At 38.4% G+C, this 17359-nt stretch overlaps 2 protein-coding genes across 3 annotated transcripts; one reads left to right on the top strand and one right to left on the bottom strand.

The window, feature by feature from the left end:
* Positions 1-2451: 2451 nt before the first annotated feature.
* Positions 2452-6993, top strand: LOC137261689 (DNA-binding protein Ikaros-like). 2 transcript variants are annotated; one of them, XM_067799469.1, is made up of 3 exons: positions 2452-2503; positions 2899-3021; positions 4242-6993. In XM_067799469.1, exons 2-3 carry the CDS (start codon positions 2907-2909, stop codon positions 5330-5332), a joined length of 1206 nt encoding a protein of 401 aa, XP_067655570.1. In that variant the 5' UTR covers positions 2452-2503; positions 2899-2906; the 3' UTR covers positions 5333-6993. The 2 variants fall into 2 exon arrangements, with proteins under 2 accessions (XP_067655570.1, XP_067655569.1); XM_067799468.1 differs by lacking the exon at positions 2452-2503 and having other exon boundaries at positions 2866-3021.
* A 4332-nt stretch (positions 6994-11325) lies between these two features.
* Positions 11326-16245, bottom strand: LOC137261463 (UPAR/Ly6 domain-containing protein crim-like). Its single transcript, XM_067799213.1, has 3 exons — positions 16110-16245; positions 14942-15073; positions 11326-13628 (listed from the first exon to the last, which is right to left on the bottom strand). Exons 1-3 carry the CDS (start codon positions 16162-16164, stop codon positions 13354-13356), a joined length of 462 nt encoding a protein of 153 aa, XP_067655314.1. The 5' UTR covers positions 16165-16245; the 3' UTR covers positions 11326-13353.
* Positions 16246-17359: the final 1114 nt, after the last annotated feature.

The following is a 17359-nucleotide window of genomic DNA, read 5'->3' as shown; positions in this document are numbered from 1 at the left end:
CTCTTACGACAAGCACAATCGCCTTTTATGGCAAGCATGGGTTGCTGAAGGCCTATTCTAACCCGGGACCTTCACAGGTCTCAATGAAAATATCAATTGGATTTTTACGTGATTGTATTTCCTTTTAATGAATCATATTTTTAATTCATTGTCACCATGTCTTAATTTTGTAGATCCGGAAGATCCCATGTGAATGGATGGTCTGTAACCCATGCTTGTTAGGAATGGACATAATAATATTAAGACATATTATTGATTAGTCGAAGCGCTTATTTCTTGCAATGTATATATGTGCATGACTAAAGATATTTTCGCTAATAGTATTTGGCGGAGCCGGGTTACTGTAAAGAATGGTATCAATGTGCATGTGAACTTTTGATAGTCCGATGACTTGCTTCAGATGAAAACGGAGGCTGACAATTAATTTTTGGACTTTTACAAAGAAATGGTTAGCATCTTCGCCGGAGCACCAGAGTTGCAAGCACTAGTTACTAGTCGACTTGTGAGCAAATACACGGGGAATAGGCCTAGGCATGGCCATAATGAATGTGTCCCAAACTGTATGACAATACCAACTCTTTGCGACAATTCCAACAATGGCGACCGGAAGTCCGAACACCAGAACCATGAGGAGTTTGGAGGCTGCTACTCCGACGCCTCGTCGTCCAATCAAACGACTTGTCCACAGAGATAGGCACAGGCGGGTACGGTTGATGTGGGCCTCGCCGAAACAGCAGCTTCAGAACGTGAGGTAGAGTTCACTGATGTGGCAAAGGTCACTGCCTTTTACACGCGACTGCATGGGTGAGTGAGTGAGTGAGTTTAGTATATTTTTACGCCGCTTTTATCAATATTCTAACAATATCACGGCGGCGAACACCAGAAATGGGCTTCACACACAGTGCCCATGTGGGAAATCAAATCCGGGTCTCATCGTTACAAACGAACGGATTAACCACTAGACTACCCCATCGCCGCCACACACCATGGTGGTCTCTGAAGACGTTATATACGTCTCTGGAGTCGTCACCGGGTCATACTTCACGCACCTGAACCCTATGGTCATATCTCAGTGATGGGGAAGGGGTCGTGTTCTTTATGAATGCAGTTTGAGTCTCATTGCAGTATTTGAGTCACTCAGCGTTATCAACAGGAAGGACAATATTCCATTGTCGTGCCACATTTTGAAAGCTATCCTCTTATCGCTATTCATGGATGACAAAGCTAGACAGCATTGTCTGTCGTCGACATTAAGATATATGTTAATGGCATGTGGTCAGTCGGTTTTATTTGGTAGATGGATGTCCCAAAATTGCGTTGACAGACTATACAGAGGTGGGTCATGAAAACATATTATTTAACATGGCAGGACAAATATGATTCAGTCGTTATACGTACTTATTTCTATCGCAAACACTATAATAGATGTCAGAAACCCCAAGACAACGTCTGTTTCTTTTAATATAATTTATTCTCGGGCAAAGGATTGGGCATGAGTTACAACAGCTTAGAAGGTCTTCAGCACTTTCTATGAACAATATCAATAAATGAAATGGCAGAAGGAAAACAAGAGACATCGGAAGATGAAAAATCTAACCTGCCTTATCATATTTGAAAGTACAAATCATCTGAGAGCTAGTGTAAGTCCAACTTGATTTTTTTAGACTAATTCCAAAGCTTTTTCATGGAAACCGAGAAAAACTGTCAAATATCCGCAAATAGCAAAAAGGTACCACTTTCGGGTATGTTTCATAATTATGTCTGCTAAGATACTGAACGGCTTTCGAGTTGTGCTCTTGAACGAAACCTACCCCTTCTTTCTGAAACTAAGTCAGGACCGTTTCCATTGAAACCGAGAAAAACAAAAGTGTAAATATTCTAAATAGCAAAAGGCAACATTCCAGGTTCTATTTGATACATGTATATCAACCAAGTTTTGTTGAAAAATATTTAAACGGTTTTTTTGGGGTTATGCTGCGGAAGCAAAATGATTACGGACGGATGTACGAGGCGTTGACTGTATTCCCCAGCATGTAACGTAAAAGAGAAATAGACAACTGTATGTATAATTTTATATAGCGAAGTCAAGCTGTATTGTTTCTTTTATATATGTAGACCTATGTAAATTCCTTAGTATTGTTTTTCTTTCACTCATTACAAATTACTGTTTCAACAATACAGAATAAATGAGTTAGTTCCTTGCTGACTGAAAACTGACAATCGATGGAAAAATCATTATGATTTTTCACATGGATTCACGTGGTTGGAATTTTTGGACATCGTTTAATATTTCTAATAAATCATGTGTTAAATCGCTTCTTAATATTTGCATAAACATCTATTATGTTTATTTTTGTAAGAATGTAGGAGAAATGTGGTGTTCCTCTGTTCGTTTAACCTGATTAGAGGTCCGACTGTCGTACTGTCGAGAAGCAGCCCAGCTTTCAGTGTGAGAGTGAAGTCCCTTTGTTCTCAAGCCTCCACTTCCGGGATTCTGCACAGCGTAAGAAATTGACAGAATGTCGCATCATACCTCATTGTAGTTACAATAACGACCCCACTGTGTAATAATATGGGACCGATGTCGTCGTCTGGTCAAGTTTGCTTTGAAATCACACAAATATTGTGGCTAGGCGAAAGATCAGATATTCTAGATATTTTACTTCTAGTTAGTTTTGCAAGTCCGTGTTCAATGCTATTGGTTTACGAACGTAATAAAGATCTTTTGACATAAAACAGCTAATGTTCACATGTTCCACAAATACACATCTAATCTGACCTCTTTAATTTTGTTGCAACAATTATTGTAATATTAACCAGAAGTCAAATAAGTCCATTTTCTTAAAATAGATCAATTCTCAATTGTAATGTTAACTACTTGAATGTTTGGATGTTTAGCCTCTGTCATGGACTTGAAGGCTGAGCAGGTAGATGGAGGGAATGATCGCCTGAGATGCAATACTTGTGGCAAGCACCTGTCTTCACCAGCCAGCCTTCTTGAACATCAGCGTACACATACAGGTAGGCCTCTGTATAATGAAAGCTGTTTATGGCATATGGATAGCTGTTTGTCACTTTACAGGGGTTGTGCCACCATAAAAACTACAGACACCGCTGACACTTCCAGCTTGTAAAAACTGAATGTGTGTTAATTACTACTATGGGTTTATTGTCGGTTTTTCAATATTAAGCAGAGACCATATTGGTTGTTTCAAAGGCATTTAGAAGTTGGTGGAATCAAACTAAATATGCTTTGTGGTTCAACTTCTCTATTATACAAGGTCACAACGTTTCGAGACAGTTCCCAGTCTCTTCTTCAGGTGAAGTGATGGTAAAACTAAAGGGATGTAGTATATATACACATAACAGTAGACCAATAACAATGGGTAACAAGATATACAGGTTTCTATTAACTGATGTACAGGCTTCGATTGATTGATGTGCAGGCTTCAACTGATTGGTGTGCAGGCTTCTATGATTGGTATTATAGGCTAATTAGGTTAACAAGTAACAGGTAAAGATGTTTATATAAAGGTTAGTCACGGAGGATGAGGTAGTTCCATGCACTGGTTAGGTAAACACCACCGTCTCTGTCGACTGAGGGCTTGTTCCGCTTGATTGCAATGGCTTCTAGGAGCAAAAGTGCTAATGTAGTGTTAAGCAATATTCACTCCCTTGCTAAAGTTTGAGTACATCTGAAGTAAGACAGACCAAGGTTCATTGGAACACCAATAAGAACATAATATTATCATTTAGATATTTGGTTCACATATTGATGAAGAGAAGTAAGTCACAAAGTGTGACTATTGTTATTTCCAAATACTTTCCAAACCACAACTGTTTCTTTATGAAGATTCTGGCAAAGTACCAAACAAATCAGTGGCCCAAAATAAGGAGTGTACTTTGAATTTAGTAGTTAAAGAAAGCATAGTTTTCGTTGAGGATCTTTTGGAGTTGAATTGCATTTTTCAAGACTTCATAAACATAAATTTAAAGTCCAGACTTGATTATTTCCATCGTAGAGCTAATATTTTGCAGAGTGTGGCATTAAACAACAAGCAGACAATCAAAGAAGAATGTAAACTTATGACATGAGAGTACTTTATCAGCTTAGGAATTGTATCACACCCATATTTACACCCATATTTTCAGTGTACGCATCATATTGTGGCCTTACCATATTGTCATCCTTTTCCTGAAATATCAGCAGATGTCATTATGTTTTATGTTATCATCGACAGGTGAACGTCCACATGCCTGCAATGTGTGCAACAAGCGATTCACACAGAGAGCACACCTTATTATCCACAAGCGAACACACACAGGTGAAAAACCATACGCCTGTCATATCTGCAACAAACGCTTTGCCCAGTCATCTCACCTCAATGGCCACAAACGCATACACACGGGAGAAAAGCCCTACTCCTGTAACATCTGCAAGATGGGCTTCTGCCGGAAACAACGTCTTGAACAGCACATACAACAGCACATGCTGGACGAAACTGGAACATGGCCAACAGAACTGACCGCAAACAGCGGAGAACCTGAGTTGGTCCGAGACTTGGTTGTGGATGGAGGGGATTCGACAGGATTGTCTCCCTTACCACCATCAACGCGGAGAAGGAAACCAGCATTTGTACGGAAGACGGAGCCAGAGCTTGATATTCAGACAATAATCAAGACGGAAGTAGAGGATCTAGAAACTGACACAGACAGTCTGATTACAAGTCAGTCGGACAAGTGGCTTGATGGTAAGATTCCTCTTCATCCTGTCTCCAAGAGTCCTCTGTCAGATGGAGGCAACCAGCCAGTATTCCCTTCATCCCAAAGATACAGCATCATCCCGAAGAACGATCAGAACGACTCTGTTGAAATTGCGCCTGAAAATAAAAGTGTGAAAGGTGCAGACGACACTGATAACGTGAGTGTCACAAGTGACAGCAATCACTCCAGCTCCGATATCGGGATTCCAACACAAGCATTGCGACAATCCCTTCTCGGACATTCACCCTCCAGGCATCTAGGGTCAAGGTTGTATGGGTCAAGGTTATCCTCAAATTTCAACACCAGTCATGTTCAGAGTCAGATTCGGACAAATAATCGTATTTCTTTGGTAGATTTCTCTTCAGATGATCTGATCCGTCACATGATGTCGCGGGATGATATATTCCGCTGTGACTTCTGTTGTGTGATCTTCCAGGATGCGGCAATGTATCACCTTCATCGCAGCATGCACGACAAGATGGACTGCCGCTGTTGCAATATATGTGGCAAGCTGCTGAAGGATAAATATGACTTCACTGCTCACTTTCTCAGTGAACATAAACTCTAACTCCAGTTTTCTTCAAGATATCCTCTGTCTGGGATTCTGTAGCCTGTGTCGCAATATGGTGGGGTTTGTATGTGGGAAATTTATCCAGACATAGTCAGAGAGCGCTATTATACTTTAAGGATAATAACTTCTTTATTATATTGTGATGTGACATTTTGTTATAGATTCTTATACTATTGTCAAGAAAGAGTGATATCAGTTACTGGATGTCTTGTTTGTAACTTGTAGATGAGTCTGCCCCCTTCTACAGACTGCTTTTTTGGTCCACAAAATTTGAGTTACCTACAATAATATAGTACATCTTGTTTTCCTCAGTTTGTTTTTATTTCAAGTGTCTTTCTTATTTGTTGTTTACAAATCTTTTAATTTTTATCACAAAATGTTTTTAAAATGTGATTCCTAAGAATGACACTTTGCTAAAGACTATGAGATGGTCAAAGTATCACAATTTGCATCTGAGATAGCTGTCTTAATATAAGTTGTAAAAGCATTTCATTTTTATGCTTCATTCATTTACTTGAATGTTTCTTTTACTCACTGTATTTTTTTATTTTATATATTTGTACAAAAATGAGACTGATGTCACAGGGCTAAACAGTCTAAGTAAACTTAGTCTCAGTGTATTTCGTTTCACTCCACCACTGAGTCTAACAAAACCTAGTAGAAGGTCGCATCAGGTAGCCTTTGAGTGACCAATGACCATCCAGTCAAACACGACATGGTTAAATAGATTTAACCAATCAGACAACAGCTACTACTTAGGGATTGGAGGGACTTTCAAAATATTCATGTCACTGACACAGATCTCTCCACAAACAAAACTCCGAATATAACACAGTTATTTGACCTGCAGTATATATGGGTTTTCTGTTGACATGGTTACCATTAGCTAATATTGCCGCAAGATAACATCCTTGAGTATTGCCAAAAACACTATTTTCAGCGACTGTTTACTCACCGTTGTCATGGTTGTAATGTGCGCCATGTGTATCACCCAGAAGCAAGTGTACGCTAAATAGCATTTAATAGTTCGGGTATGAAACCTTTTCGAGATAAAAAGTTCAAATGGTATGTGCAAATGTGCACTTTCGCAATTTGGTAAGCTGTGTTCTGATTGGTCAGTCTCAAACGTTACCTGACACGACCTCCCATAATGTTTTGTTAGACTCGGTAGTGGAGTGTAACAAAAAGTACTGAGGATAAGTTTACTTAGACTGCAGGGCTCAATTTAGTGCTTTGTTACTTGCACTAGTGCAACCTACTTATTAGTCTAACTCAAGTTTTGAGTGGTTAAACATCTAAATGATTGCATCTACATACTGCAGTAACAGCAGTGCTACTGGAATTTGCCTGTGCAACTAGGTTTTTATCTTCGGTTGCACCTGTTTAACGTTTCATAAATCGAGCCCTGCATAACATTAAAGTGTTTCTGGTAAAGAAAATATTTCTCTGTCAGGTGAGTCAAAGAGCTGTTGGGCATACTTTTGTATTTAAGTATATTTTTAAGTAAATATTTTTAGAACTGATTCAAGATCAAGTGCAAGATGAATTGTACATAATATGTAAAAACAGAATTTTAGCAGTCCACACTTACTTTTGTTTATGAATTTACATATGTTTCATCAATATTGGGTAACAGACAATAAAGTATGCCAGCAGGTGATGTATTTCATTCAGTGAAACATAAACAAAATAGATTCCATGACACATATTAACTATAACATACATTATATTTGGAGACCCATGTTGGTCCCGGGCTAGGATAGGCCTTCAGCAGCCCATGCTTGCCACAAAAGGCGACTATGCTTGTAAGAGGAGACAATCAGGATCAGAGGGTCAGACTTGTTGACTTGGATGACACATGTCATCAGTTCCAAGTTGCACAGATCAATGCTCATGTTGTTGATCACTGGATTGTCTGATCCAGACTTGATTAATTAGAGACCACCGCCATATACATGGAATATTGCTGAGTGCCGGCATGAAACCACTCACTCACTCACTCACTCACTCACTCACTCACTCACTCACTCACTCACTCACTCACTCACTCACTCACTCACTCACTCACTCACTCACTCACTCACTCACTCACTCACTCACTCACTCACTCACTCACCAAGGAGCAATATTACTGTTTATAATAAAAGGTGTCCTGTATGTGATAGTTGATTGTATCATTCAGAGGCGGACACAGCTTTTTGAAGAGTGGGGTTGCGCATCCCCCTCCAGATCCTCTTATGTCATTTACAACTTGCTGATTTTTTGTCACAAATCAATCTTAGATGGTTTAGCAAGGATTCAAAACATTGTTATCTAGCTTTCTCACTTTTTTCTTTTAAATCATCTATCATGCAACAGCAACAAAGGGGTCATCTAAAGGAAAATGATCTGCCCTGTACTCAACATGGATCCCTGTCAAAACAGCTACACCATTTCCAAACTTTGTTTACACAATGGAGGCAGGAGCACCTTCAACAGATGAATATTTCGCAGAGTATCAACATGTGGAACTAAATCACAGGTTAGGTGCAGCACGTTAGGTGGCTGACTGTGTGCTGACATGTAGCATTAGGTGCCTGACTCTGAGGGTATGGGTTTGAAGCCCAGATGGAACTCAACCCAACAATGGTATTAGAATCTAGTGTTTGTCCTTAACCCTGAAAAGCTGCAGGCCCAGACCCATGAAAAGTTGTGGGTCCTAATCGGAATGTGTGGGGCTGGTATTTTAATATGGAAATAGTACTCTTTAGTTATTGGGGGTAGAAAAGCTGCCAGCCATAAGGACCTGCAGAAAACAAAAGTTGCGGGTCCGAGTGGTGTTCAGTCGGCTTCAGGCTTCATATCTGTATTTTACTCAGAAAGGGCAATCCCAAATATAACATATGTTACATCTGAGCACTTTCTAAATGGCATTGTGTATTCATGTTTTAGCTACGCTGACTGTGTCAACTTGTGGCCAATGAATATATAACTTTCAGATTAAATATACAAGTGTTTTGACTATTTTCCTGCCTAGATAGGATATACTCCCATTTGCATTTCATGCTTTGCTAAATAACACCCAAATTCAAATACAAACACTCTTGTTGTTAAAAAGTCACAAATGTTTTATTTATTTATCATGAACTATTTGAATGAATTCATGAAGGGATGACGTTTGATTCACCAACAGTGAGCGAATCATAATAGCATATGACTTAGGGTGAAATTTGGAAGCTTGAATTGATGTTTTTCTAATGACAGTTTCAATTCAGTTTTTTACTCTGATTCTTTGCATGATGTGATGTGACTCTACCAGAGAGTGAGTGAGTGAGTGAGTGAGTGAGTGACACCACTTAAACAACATTCCAGCAATATCACGTCAAAGGACACCAGAAGTAGGTATCACACGTACCCATGTATGGAATCAAACCAAATTCTTCAGAATGACAAGCAAACACTTAACCTCGAGGCTACTCCACCCCATGGTTCTTGTGGTTGGATGGTTGTTGTTTAACTACATACTCCGCCCAGCGCTCTGTAAATTATGAAGTCTGGACTAGACAGTCCAGTGATCAACAGCACTAGCATTGATCTACACAATCAGGATATGATGACATATGTCAACCAAGACAGCAAGTCTGACCACCCGATCCCAGTTGCTGCCTTTTAAACAAGCATGGGTTACTGGAGATTGATTATCACCAGGATCTCTATGGGTGTTCACAGTTCTTGTGAGTACCAGACAGAACACAAAGCATACACATCACTTTTTGCACCATCTCTCCAGCAAGAATTGGTGGACACCTGCATTGATCAAAATCAGATAAATGCCACATGTAGATAAATTTGTGACATAAGAACAAATAAGGGTTAGCACCAAATTCTGTAAGATGTCAGTTAGTACCTATACTTATATTTTACATTGATTTGAAATACATTTTGGGGGAAAAACACAAGTTCAGTCTTTTGGATTCCCTGTAAGACCCTAAAAGCCCTTTGAAACATACTTCTTGCCACAAGCTAGCAGGCTAGCTTTAATTTGATACTTTGCTTGCTTACGAAGTACATGTATGTATTAAATGTCGACAAATTTTATTATCTTATCAGTATTTCTAAAAGTGATAGATATGAACAAAGTGAATGTATGTTTCTCTTGTTAACTGTATATGTTTTGTATATTGTTAAAATCATATTGTTTCATGTGTATAGTTTTGTACTTCAACTTTCATTAAGAGCATCACTTCAACAGTTGCAGCCAAAAGATACCTCTACAGTTGCACCCAAGCAATACCTCTGCAGTTGCAGCCAAGCATCACCTCTACAGTTGCAGCCAAACAATACATGTACCTCTGCAGTTGCAGCCATACATCACCTCTACAGTTGCAGCCAAACAATATCTCTACTGTAAGCCAAGCATCACCTCTACAGCTGTAGCTAAACATCACTTTTGCAGCTGTAGCCAAGCATCACCTCTGCAGTTTTAGATAAACATCACTTCTACAGTTGTAGCCAAACATCAGCTCTTACAGCTGTAGCAGATAACATTTTCAAAGTGAAATATCACGAAACCACTTGTACTGAACAGCAAAGTTTTGAAAATATGACATCTCATAAAAGTAAGAGTTCATGTTTCTTCTTTTCAAAAACTTGACCCAAAAATATAAAAAATGTGTTTCTTTAGCTGTTTAGTATGATCTGTATGTGGTATGTTGGAGTCATATGAAAGTCAATCCTGCCTGCATTGACACAACTTCTGCATGCCAATTATATCCCATGAAAATTTTATGTGAACGTTTGATATTGTCTGTAATAAAATGTCCACCAAGTATTTCTGTTGTCTTTTAATGAAATGGTATTTGATAAACAAGTAATGTCATTGTTTGATCAGCATTCTACAACTGATGAGTCTAGATTAAACGTTAAGCATAGAACTTTATGGATGACAATTTCTTGTTTATCCCAATGGAGAGCACCCATTTTGTCCTAGGGAGGTAGGGGTGACATTCACATTGTACATGCACAAAAATCATCATCCATTGCCAAAAATAATGAATGGTCCCTTGAAGTGAAGCATTCGTGCGATAAAACTAAAGATGCCTGAATGGAATATGTCCTGGTGAGTTGTTAAACATGGATTAGGGGAGACTGGGTAGCCTTGTGGTTAAAGAGTTCCTTCAACACACCAAATACCAAAGTTTGATTCCTAATGTGTACAATCTGTGAAGCATATTTCTGGTGTCCCCTGCCATGATATTGCTGGAATATAGCTAAAAGTGGCATAAAACTAAAACTCACTCATTCACTGAACATGGACTGGGGGCACACATGAACATCTGATGGGGACAATTTGATTTTCCCAATTTTTCTTATTAATCATTAATGCCTTGCACAAGCTAAGGAAATAACAGTGCTAATATTTAACATGTTTAGGTATGATTTTGGTTGGGTTTAACCTCCAACCTTCCAATCACCGAGCAGACACCACATGCACATCACTTAACACGAGAGACATCACATTTGATTTTGAGAACATCGATGAGAAAGGGTTGTGTTAGCAGTGAGTTAGTTTTATGCTGCTTTTAGCAATATCATGGCTTAGGACACTGGAAATGGGCTTCTCAAATAGCGACGTAAAACCATACTGTATGGTTTCACTCAAACAAGCCTGTCCTATCATGAGATAGTGGTTCAGTGACACTGCATGGCTCAGTCCAACTTAATCACTTCTTTTAGCAACAGAGTACTGACTACATCTTGGTCTTCAATAACCCCTGCTTGTCATGAGACATCTAACGGGATGAGATGTTCTGGGTCACTGACTTGGTTGACACATCATTGTATCGAAATTGCACTGATCTATGCTCATGCTGTTGATCACTGAATTGTCTGGTCCACACTTGATTATTTACAGACCGTCACCATACAGCTGGAATATTGCTGAGTGCGGCATAAAACTAAACCCGTTCACTCACTACCAAGATCAACATAGAATAGTCAAATGAGAGAAATGTCATTTACTAAAAAATTTATTGCTATGGATAATATTTACAATGAAGAATGGCTATATAAAACACTTCTGTCTTCATAATCCTTGTAAACAAATACAAAACATTTTCAAGAATACTGAAATACATCTAACTTTCATATAAATCAAATGTTTTCTATATAAGTAAAATGTCTAATGTCTGGCCAATGATGTAACAGCATATGTCTGATTAAAGATGGCTCAGGCAATAAGAGTGTACAATACAAAGAAGAAATTACCAACAAACATAGTGTACATACAATTGAAAATATTCATTAGCACACTGAATTTAGTGAATTTGGCACCAATTAAAATTACTAAACATTTCCTTTATTTAAAGTTTCAGGTTTTGTCATTGTACAACAATTTCAAGTACATTTTGTAAATAGCAGATCTCTTTTGAAAATAAAAGGACAAACATCAGTCTTCCCTTTCATTTCTTTTTGTGAATACTTCTTGGAAATGACTTTACATAAAAAGATTTTTATAAACAAGAAAATCATCAACCATAAAGAATTTCATTTACCATGTTTACACAATGTTGAAGAGTTACTTCCCTTTCAACAGTGGATTCTGCGGTCTGCGTTAAACATAATTTTATTCTGACGTAAAGTCCATAAACCAAGAAAGTAAATGTCCTCATCAAATTATTGAAAATATTGATTATTCCATTATGCTTGATACTAAACAAGGAGCTGATAATCTACCAAACTGGAATGTTAAAATACATAACAGGCACAGCTGTGAATAATGTTGTAGACGTCCATAAACTAACCACACAAATTCAAAATCAAAAGTAACTATTTCAGCAGGATCATACGCAATTAATCATGTCAAAATCATTTTAATAAGATCTATTCACAAAAAAATGTTTTCAACAGACAAGTTATGAGATACTGAATATGTGATCACTCTTTCACAATTATGTATTTTTTAAACAGATATTTCCTTTGTGTCTCTGTAAAGGGATTTGTTTATGCACAGCAAGAGAATTAGCTTTACAAAAAAAATTGAAATATTTACAGATTCTCACAAGAATGATGATTACAGTGAAATTTGATTACAATGTATCTATATACAAACATGGAAGTAGACAAAGTGTGTATAAAACAAATATAAAATATGTTCTTGCTAATCACAAGGCATGTTTTAACCTTTCTCGTTACTGAAAATGGTTTCTCAGGTGGAATGTTTGGAATGTACCAAGCTGACAAACTATACTAGTATTCGTGGATATTCAAGACATATTGTCTCAATATTAAGATAAGTGTTCATTTTAAGTGATCCACTGACTGGGCAACAGAAGAAAATTCTGAAGGTAATAATTAACACTAATCCGTCAGAGAGTGATAGAAATGCATAAATGACTGAAGGCAACACTTCACTAAATCAAGTAAGTTAAAGTGGAACAAATGATTTCATTTTGTTCAGGTTTGTGCTTTCTATTTAAACATTTCAACATTTCAACAACAGTCTAAAAGGACACGGTATGAGGAAACCTTTCTTGCAGATGGAAAATTCATAATTATAAGAAATGAGACATCTTATTTTTCAAAAATCATTAAGATTAGAGGTGTGAATGTTATTGAAAATTAGACTTTGTTCATTTCAGCACTTGTATCAGGTGCCATAAATAGGTTTAGATGACAATGTCAAATTGCTGAATTTTGAAATCATCAGGAAGCATTTTCCAATAGCAGAAAATGACCAACTCTTTCTGGGATTAACACTGACTAGTTCAAGAAAGTTGTGTTGTAAACAAGTTACTACCTGTTAGATTTTCTCTTCAATCATGAAATATCTGCATGACCATTCTTCCTATCCCAGACAGAAATGTGAACACTAAAGCATGTTTGTTAGCCATATGGATTTCCTTTTCCTTCACCATACTTAACATTACTATCAGTTTCTTTACTCAGTTTCCCAGGTAAAAAGAACATGTAAATCATTGATTTAAAAAAAATCCTATGAAATGTAGGCACCATGGTTTGAAGGGGTAGGGAGGTGGTTATTAGCATAACCGTGACAACAGGAGTGTTACAAGGGAGGTACAGAGAAGAGCTGGAACATATTTCAGCTTGATATCAGAGGCGCTATTGCATCCATTGTACTCATTACAAAAACAGTATGTAATCTGGCTGTCATAAAGACTCAGCGGGTTGAAAGGGTCATTTTTTCGTGCTGGGAGACAGTAACCATGGCGACGCAAGTTGGGCATCCTCAGTCTGTGTCGTGTTGACTTCATCAATTCGTGTTCGCATTCCCGGATATATTTCGGTTCTTCCCCTGAAAACAGTGTTAGAAGATGTGATCAAAGACATGTTATTCATTTTAATTGTATGCACAGTTACAAATGAATGTTTTTATTGACAGACACAGCAATATTCCATATATATACACAGTGGTCTGTAATATTCAAGTCAAGGCAAACCAACTCAATCACACAATTCATGAAGTCATACGTAGATTGATGGTCATGCTATCGAACACTGGACCATCTGGTCCCGACTTGATTATTTACAGACCACTGCCACATAGCTGGAATGTTGCTGAGTGTAGCACAAAACTTAACACGCTTACTATTCATGAAGTCGTTATACTACAAGCACTGGTTGCTATGAGACCAGTTCAACCAGGAATTCACAGTGTGTAATATTTACAGATAAGTACATTAATCCAATGAGAGGGCTGCAACGAATACACAATGAGGCAAATACTGTATATTCACAAAAACATCCAGTAACAATTGCAAATATTTATTCATGAATACTTTACGTTTGATTTCAAGGAATAACATATAAATTGTTATGTAATTGCTTAGATTAAAACAATTTAATATTTTCTGTTAAGCACAAAAACAATTATTGTGAACAAGACTGCTTGTAGTATTATGAGGGTCCCTGAACCTTCCTTTCAAAATGACACCACTAAAGCTACAGTATAGATGAAAAGAAACTAGTTCAAAAATTTGAAAAAATACACTCTCTCTCAAAAATATTTGTACATATTATATTCAAGTGACCACAGATAATTGACTGAATTCATGAAGAGATAAAGATTCATTTGCTGAATACACAAGAGTGAGTGAGAGAGTCAGTTGGGTTCTATGACACTTCCAGAAATATTTCAACAATATCAGTGCGGCGAAGGGACACAAGAAATGGATTTCTCAGTGTCACCATTCACCACCATGTGACTCACCATTCACCACCATCCAACTCCCCATTCATCACCATGCAACTCACCATGCAACTCACCATACACCACATTGCAACTCACCATTCACCACCATGCAACTCACCATACACCACAGTGCAACTCACCATACACCACCATGCAACTCGTCATTCACCACCATGCAACTCACCATTCACCACAATGCAACTCACCATAAACCACAGTGTAAATCACCATACACCACAATGCAACTCACCATTCACCACAATGCAACTCACCATTCACCACAGTGCAACCCACCATACACCACCATGCAACTCACAGTTCACCACCATACAACTCACCATGCAACTCACCATACACCATGATGCAACTCACAATTCACCACCATACAACTTACCATTCACCACCATGCAACTCACCTGGCACTTTCTCAATGACCTTGACACAGAAGTTGGAAGGCCCACAATCCCTCCATGGGAACATCCTCCACACCACTTCATCTCCACATCCGCCCATAGCACTGAAACAGCGGTGGCACATCAGCCCCTCACCTGCAAAACAAACCACCAAATCCACCTATGACGATAAAAAACAAAATGACTTCATTCTAGCTGGAGCAAGTTTTCCTTTTTTCCCCGTAAATCACACAAAGATGATTTTACAGGAAGCTTAAATCGCTTTTGGTATGGTCGCAGGACATATCAGGCCTGTCACAGCAAATGAATTTAAGCCCTTCCCTTGGTACCACGGAGTACACTCACAAACAAGAAATGGTAGGCAGTCTCGCATTATTATATGTCATGCCTCTGACTGATAATTTACGCTTAAACTGTGTATGTACATATTGTAATGTAAATAATGCAACAGACCAAGTGATTAATCATTTGTTAATCAGATAACTGATAAGTCTGGCGTCTGAACCTCAGATTCCACACCTGAGTGTGACAATTCAAAATATCATGATTACCAAACCATACTTTTAAAATCCATGTCTGTACTGCAATGTAGACTTTTTCAAATAATGCATTTTATTGATAGCTCGTTCTAAACTCTAAACCTTACAATGGAAAGAGATCCTTCCGTTCCCCATATTCTTTCTTCCGCAGATTACCAGACGTACAACTAAGTAGGTTCAACACTATATATACTACTTAATTTGTTGGCTCTTAGTTGTTGGGAGGGGTTGTTCAAGGAAATGTTCCCCATATGATGTCTTATCATAGAAAAAATTGCGACAGCGTTGTAGGTTCAAATTTGTTTTGTCCTTTCAATAAAATGATGAAACACTGTAAGTCCTGGATACACCAAACATAAAATATTAACCCTTTTAACATAAATATCCTACATTCATTAGAATATCTAACATAAAATAAGTTTGGATTCCTAAATATCCCATTTTCGCGGCTGACTTTGAAGACTCAAAAACACCTGAGTATTTCCGGATTGAGGGCTAAGATGTCCGCCATATTGTAACGATCGGAATGTGTTGAAGACAGTCGCATACCCTGACCTACCTGACAGGTGTGTACTCGCACCGAAGCAGATCATTATTGTTTCATCTCAGAAGTGATATTATGTGTTATTTACCTTCTCTAAAGATGAGAATTGCCGAAAGTAACGCAAGCAGCCACTCCGTCCCCATTTTGAATGAGGCCGTGATGTCACCTGTAAACAATCCAAGGGGACGTAATTCTCACTCAATCAAGTACGACAGGAAGGTGACGCGGCTGGTATGTTTGGTTGATTCAGGTTCGGGGGGAATACATACAAGCATTGGGCGATTTTTTTCATATTTGTTAGTTGATATAAACGCCACTTTCATCTCTATACATGACGAATATCTGTGAATAGTGGAGTCTGGACCAGAGAGTCCAATGACTGATATCAAGATCATCGATCTACAAAACTGAGGGTCGATAGCATGAGTCCACAAAGTCATCGAACCCGACTACCCGATCCTCTTACCACAAACATGTGTTGCTGAATCGTTGAGTGACTTTAGTTTTACGCCGCACTCAGCAATATATTCTAGCTATATATGCGGCGGTCTGTAAATAATCGAATCCGGACCAGACAATCCAGTGGTCAACGGCATGAGTATCGATGAGAACCGGAAACAGCATGGGATGACGTGTAAATCAAGTCAGTGAGGCTGGCCACCCGATTCCGTTTATCGTTATTCTTACGACAAGAATCGGTCACTGAAGATCACTTCTATCCGTGAGCTTTGCGGGTGGATGTTCAAGGGACAGAACTTTATCAACCTCCCGACCTTTCAGTGGAAATGGGGTCAAGGTCGATAAGTAACTGTCATGGGAATGATAAGGAATCTTTTACTTTCAAAAATTAAAATGTCATTTGTGAGAAGAAGGTTCGTTTAGTTCAGCAAAATTAACATCTATATATGTTATGGTATACGCGCATATCCATTTTTAACCCAACACTCTGCTATCCGGACTTCTGTCTAATTGTCTTGACGGTCCGAAGGGAGTAGGAATTAGACAGAGTATACTGTAGTTTGAAATGATATGTTAGCCAGACACCTACAATATTGTTCTCGTCGGAAAAGGGTAAACCAGACGTTTCATCACACTGGTCTTCAGCAACTCATGCTTGTCGCAATGTGTGACTAATGGGATTGGGTGGTCTGGCGCGCTGGCTTGGTTGACACGTCATTGTATCTCATTTGCTCATGCTGTTGATCACTGGATTGTCTGGTCCAAACTCGATTACTGCAACTGCTGTCCTGTAGCTGACATAATACTTCTCGCGCGCAGATATAAATTAATGAAGCTGCTGTAAAATATCCGTGCTCGCCATGCACCATGTCGCCAGTG

This window comes from Haliotis asinina, chromosome 14 (genome assembly GCF_037392515.1).
Source record: "Haliotis asinina isolate JCU_RB_2024 chromosome 14, JCU_Hal_asi_v2, whole genome shotgun sequence".
NCBI lineage: Eukaryota > Metazoa > Mollusca > Gastropoda > Lepetellida > Haliotidae > Haliotis > Haliotis asinina.
Note: the sequence above shows the minus strand (reverse complement) of the source record. Positions and strands in the feature narration are given on the sequence as shown.

What these genes read in the sequence shown, in the direction of transcription:
- LOC137261689 (XM_067799468.1), top strand. Translation starts at nt 2,883, where the DNA reads ATGTTTGGATGTTTAGCCTCTGTCATGGACTTGAAGGCTGAGCAGGTA. An exon ending in ACATCAGCGTACACATACAG is followed by an intron (nt 3,022 to 4,241) that starts GTAGGCCTCTGT and finishes TATCATCGACAG; the next exon opens with GTGAACGTCCACATGCCTGC.
- LOC137261463 (XM_067799213.1), bottom strand. Translation starts at nt 16,164, where the DNA reads ATGGGGACGGAGTGGCTGCTTGCGTTACTTTCGGCAATTCTCATCTTT. An exon ending in AATTCTCATCTTTAGAGAAG is followed by an intron (nt 15,074 to 16,109) that starts GTAAATAACACA and finishes TTTGTTTTGCAG; the next exon opens with GTGAGGGGCTGATGTGCCAC. An exon ending in GGTCATTGAGAAAGTGCCAG is followed by an intron (nt 13,629 to 14,941) that starts GTGAGTTGCATG and finishes CACTGTTTTCAG; the next exon opens with GGGAAGAACCGAAATATATC.